At 41.9% G+C, this 4814-nt stretch overlaps 1 protein-coding gene across 1 annotated transcript in view; it reads left to right on the top strand.

Moving 5' to 3' along the window:
* The first annotated feature begins 2213 nt into the window (after positions 1–2213).
* LOC109465752 (5'-AMP-activated protein kinase subunit beta-2-like) overlaps positions 2214–4814 on the top strand; it is a 5025-nt gene continuing 2424 nt past the window's right edge. The window contains exons 1-5 of the mRNA XM_019763176.1: positions 2214–2976; positions 3198–3358; positions 3651–3744; positions 4023–4155; positions 4394–4527. Coding sequence (XP_019618735.1) covers positions 2809–2976; positions 3198–3358; positions 3651–3744; positions 4023–4155; positions 4394–4527 — 690 coding nt within the window. The 5' untranslated portion in view covers positions 2214–2808. The remainder of the gene's footprint in view (positions 2977–3197; positions 3359–3650; positions 3745–4022; positions 4156–4393; positions 4528–4814) is intronic.

Below are 4814 nucleotides of genomic sequence, written 5' to 3'. Positions count from 1 at the left end.
TTGCTTGCGGCTCGCTGTAAATTGGAATGGACCCTGGCACCGCTTTATACAAATATAAACAGAATGGTGATTTTTTTTCTAGGTAACAGTAAAAAGGCAGTTGCAGTAAACGTTATTTTCTGGGTTCGTGCCGTGGCTTTGAGCTTTTGGCCTCCTTGACCTTGGCTTTGAAGGCGCAATGTGAAGGTTACTGATACATTGTGTTTCACGTCATACGCCAGTATCCTAAAATGAGCAGCTACAGAGGAGTCTAACATTACTAAATAAAAGCAACCGCGACCAGTGACGTATTAAACTTCCCGGGAGGGCTCACTGAGATCGAAGCTCCTTGATGAGACTCACTCTCATCATGATATCATGAGTGCCGAAATATATCACCCCTTAATACTCCGAGAAAGATAAAATGAGATGTTGACTTGATGTAGCTTCGGGCAACCAAGCTTTTGTATTGGTTTCTATTTCCATGTTATAGTGAAAATCTCCAATGGTCAGTTCTAACTGTTTGCTGCCAGGCATCTGCTTACGTCTGACAGCGTGTGATTCGAGAGCAGAGAACGCTTATACAAACAGTGTCAGTGATATCATAACGTTCAAATAGTGAAGATAATTCCTTGCTACATAAAAGTTATGAATTAACTAGAAAGGCCAATATTTGCTTTGGAGCAAATACAGCGATGGGTTCACCACATTTTACGACGTCATGGCAGGGAAAGAATGAGAAACACAAGGGAAAACAATGATTTACATTGATATAACTATAATATGAAGTAACATACAACTAAAACAACAGTTGGATAGCTATTCCCTACTTTATTGGTTAGGATTTTTAATTGCATAATGGAAACTGTTGATTTTCAAAATAAATAAAAAAACGTTCATGCCCCGCATTCCAATGCTGGAGCAGAAAAGCTTGAAATACCTACCAAAACACTTGAATAAAGACATACTGTCAGTATGGAAATCTCTGTGCAGGTGTTAATCAAGTTAAATCCCAACAGCCAATCAGCAAGAAATGCTCTGTGCAGGTGGAAATACTCTGTGCTTGTGTTAATCAAGTTAAATCCCAACAGCCAATCAGCAAGAAGTATAGAGGAAAGCTGCATGCCTATTGGTTGATGCCCTGCATTCCATTGTGATGACTCATGGTAAACACGGCACACTAACACAGTAATACATTTGATATAACACAGCCAAAAAACTCAAATAAAACCATTCTAAAAGCCTGTATCACAAAAATTTAAAAAACGCCTAGGGGTATTTGCCCACTGTACCTCCATACCAAATTTCAGGACCTTGGGCCCTAAAATGAAGAAGCTGAATCCATTTAAAAAATGGCAGGAGGAGAAGGAGGAGGAGGAGGAGAAGACGGTAAAAGTTGTGAATCAGACTAAGACCCCATCGAAAGGCATGTTTGGATAACCTTGCAACACTCGGACTTATTACTATATTTCAAAAGTACATGTTGTAATAATGTAACGTTATGCTTCATGACTTCTTCGGAAAAAATCTGCAAGCAACATCACCTCAGCCAGTTTGAACTGGCTCTAGAATTACGTCTGTCCCCCGTGTTGAAATGTTTTTTTTTTTCGTTCTATTGTTTTTCTAATGAAAAAATAATGATAAGCAGTGTAAAAGCCAGGCAAATAGCCACTGCGAGCTCCATGGAATATGAGAGCATTAACGTTACATTGTATATGGTTGCGTCACTTTTCCGTTCCCTGAGTTGGTAACGTTACATGACGTACGTTACATGTGTGCCTTTGCCAGTGATGGCACAACACAGTCAACGTGTAGCTCATGAGAATTGGTGCCGCGATGGAGACTATAACACCTCTCCTCCACGGAGCAACTTCCCGACATTGGCAGTCCGAAAGTTGACCAGCTACAAGTTAGTAACGTTATCTGTATCACCGGTATTGCACGATTATCTATTGGAGGCAAATACTGTAGCTGCTCACGGTCCTCACGTTTTCGGCTGTGTACGGCCAAGGTCCTTGGAACGACTATTCAGTATCGTTACATGTCGATAGGAACACCTGGCGCGTATAATGATAAAATGGTCAACCAAGGGCTTATGAAGGAACTTCTGTGTTTCAGGATTTTACCTGTGCACTCCAAGTCTCCATTGAAACCGAAACACAAGAAGCTGAGATTATAATACATTTATTTTGAAAAAAAAAAAGGAATTTGGTCGAGAAACAGTGATTTTATGTGATTCATAACCATTCTCCCAGCCAGTGCAAATCTTACACGTGTGAAACGTCAGAGCACCACAGCAAGGGCGTCACCCCCTTAAAAACGCCTTTGTGATACCATATTGATGATAGCCCTGCGCATGTGCAGTATGCTGACCCCTGATTAGTGGTCTCATACCGCAGCGCAGGGGCTCCAGAAGTAAACATTTCCGTGCTACTTCGGACGTACCTTCGGCTCGACGTTACGCTATAAAACCCTTCGAAATTCACCTTTATGAGGACAAGTTTTGACTCCACAGAGGCAGGGAAAACCGATGTGTTGAGCTGTGACGACCGAGGTTAGAAATTACCCTGGGTAGCTAGGTCAAGGTGATCAGTCTAGCGTCCTGCGCCAATCGTTCTTTGGTGCCAAAAATTTGTGAGATAATTTGGACAGCGTGAACCCAGGCTACAAACAGGTCCTGAGTTCAGAGATACTGCTCAGTGGTCACTGTTTACGTTCCGGAGAGACACAAGGTGCAGTTTTTAGCCGTAAACTGCAACTGTAGCTCTGTCAAACGGAGGATATTTCGTCCAGCAGTGACGGTGTAACCAGCACGGCTTCTGCAACAACATGGGAACCACAGGCAGTAAGCGGGAGAGGAGTGACTCCGGTGGGGGTGCCTCCATGCGGGACTCCCTGGACGCTGACAGGCTGGACCTGAGCCGCCCCGGGAGTAAGATCATGGTGGGGTCGCCTCTGGAGGATGCCTTCGAGTTCTCTCCGTCTCCAAGTGTGAAGGTCGGTTGAATAAACAGTTTGTTTTACTTTGATCACGTGACTAGGAAGGGCATTAAAAATGCTTTGGCCTCACTGAAACAAGTAGGCAAAGATTTTGATGAGGCAGGGTTTACACTCTAGATGTATTGTATATTCACAAAAGCTGGTATACAGCATTAGTTTTAATTGACAATATTCTACTGTCAATGCCAAGAGAATTATACATGTATCTTCCTTTTCAGAGTGCAAGCATGAGAATCCCAGACCAACAGCAAGCAGCAAAAAGTTCATCAGCAAAGAAAGATACTGTGCCAACCATGTTCCGCTGGCGCGCTAATGCCAAGACTGTTGCCATGGCAGGCTCTTTTAATGAGTGGTCAACCAAGATACCTTTAAACAAGAGGTATGTTTGTTTGTGCCTTTTTTTATACTCGAATATGTATTACAGATTACCCAATTCAGCCTGCTTTTCATGGGGGCATGTGTTGTTGCCCTAAATTTATTAAAGCTGTTGAAGTATTTTATCTGCATGATGCAGCATCCAAGCTACTACCGGTAGTATCTTTTTTAATCTGTTGTCAAGACCTATACTTACTTTCTATTGACACTTTGGCATCGATGTAACAGTTTATTGTCACCATAAAAATTCTAGGATGAATTACTAGTGACTCTATGCCCATGACTTGTTCTTTCAGCCACAATGACTTTGTGACCTTCATTGACCTACCCGAAGGAAGACATGAGTACAAGTTCTATGTAGATGGACAGTGGGTGCATAATCCAGATTTGGTATGTTTGATAGAAGTTTACTCAGTAGTCAGCACCTAAAGTACACATTATTTTTCTATGATGTATGTAAAATGATGTTGGTAGTAGAGAAGTGACTGATATTCTTTTATTGAAGTAATCACAAGATGAAAGGAAATTAAATGGTACAGTGCAGGTGCAGTATGCTTATGTATACTGTAATTTTCATGCACACAAAAAGGTTTTGAGTGTAAAGTGGGGAAAAGCATAGATGTAAAGATGTAGCCTAGCTTTAATGAACTCCTTTTTTTCCCTTCCAGCCATCTGTGGATAACCAGCTGGGGACTTTGAACAATGTTGTGGAGGTGAAGAAGTCTGATTTTGAGGTGTTTGATGCTCTGGCATCAGACTTGGATTCATTGTCTAGCAGTGCAAAAGGGGACACTACTAGGGGTGAGGACTGGCCTGGCTCAATTATGTCCAGCTGTTGTAACTAGAGGGGTAAATCCCCTCCCTAGATCTTTTTACTACATGTACTAGTATGTTTCCAAATTAATGTGTTTGTACAACATAGCAGTGTTGACCACTGAAGTAGTTGTGTTTAAGTTAACTTTTTCCTACCAGATCTCAGTGCGTTATGATTGACCATCCTAGATACACTGTTCTTATCACCGGCTGTTTTCCTAAGCAGATGTATCAGGGTCGCCCCCAGGACTCTATGGTCAGTCTGTCCCAGAGCGGAGTCCGTATGACAGGATACAGAACCCCCCCATCCTGCCTCCTCAGCTGCTGCAGGTCATCCTCAACAAGGACATGTCTGTACAGGTCAGTCACATGCTTCATGCAAGGAAGACTTACTGGTACTTTTTTTGCTGGGGTTGACAACTAGAGTCTAGGAGAATAGATGAAGTCACATGAAATTGAGATTCAGAAATTTTACTCATCTTGTGAAGTAGTTTTAAATAAAGTTGACATATTGCTACAATGTAGTAGACAGATTAATTTTCTGCAGTCTTGAAGGTCTTCCTTTCTATAATGGTGATCCTCTAATTTTTCTTTCTATGATATAGTATAAATACATGCCCTTGTTTTCTGTTTGCTGTCCAGTGTGA

This window comes from Branchiostoma belcheri, unplaced genomic scaffold (assembly GCF_001625305.1).
Source record: "Branchiostoma belcheri isolate BF01 breed outbred unplaced genomic scaffold, Haploidv18h27 scaffold157, whole genome shotgun sequence".
NCBI classification, from domain to species: domain Eukaryota; kingdom Metazoa; phylum Chordata; class Leptocardii; order Amphioxiformes; family Branchiostomatidae; genus Branchiostoma; species Branchiostoma belcheri.
This window is presented reverse-complemented; position numbering and strand designations above follow the sequence as displayed.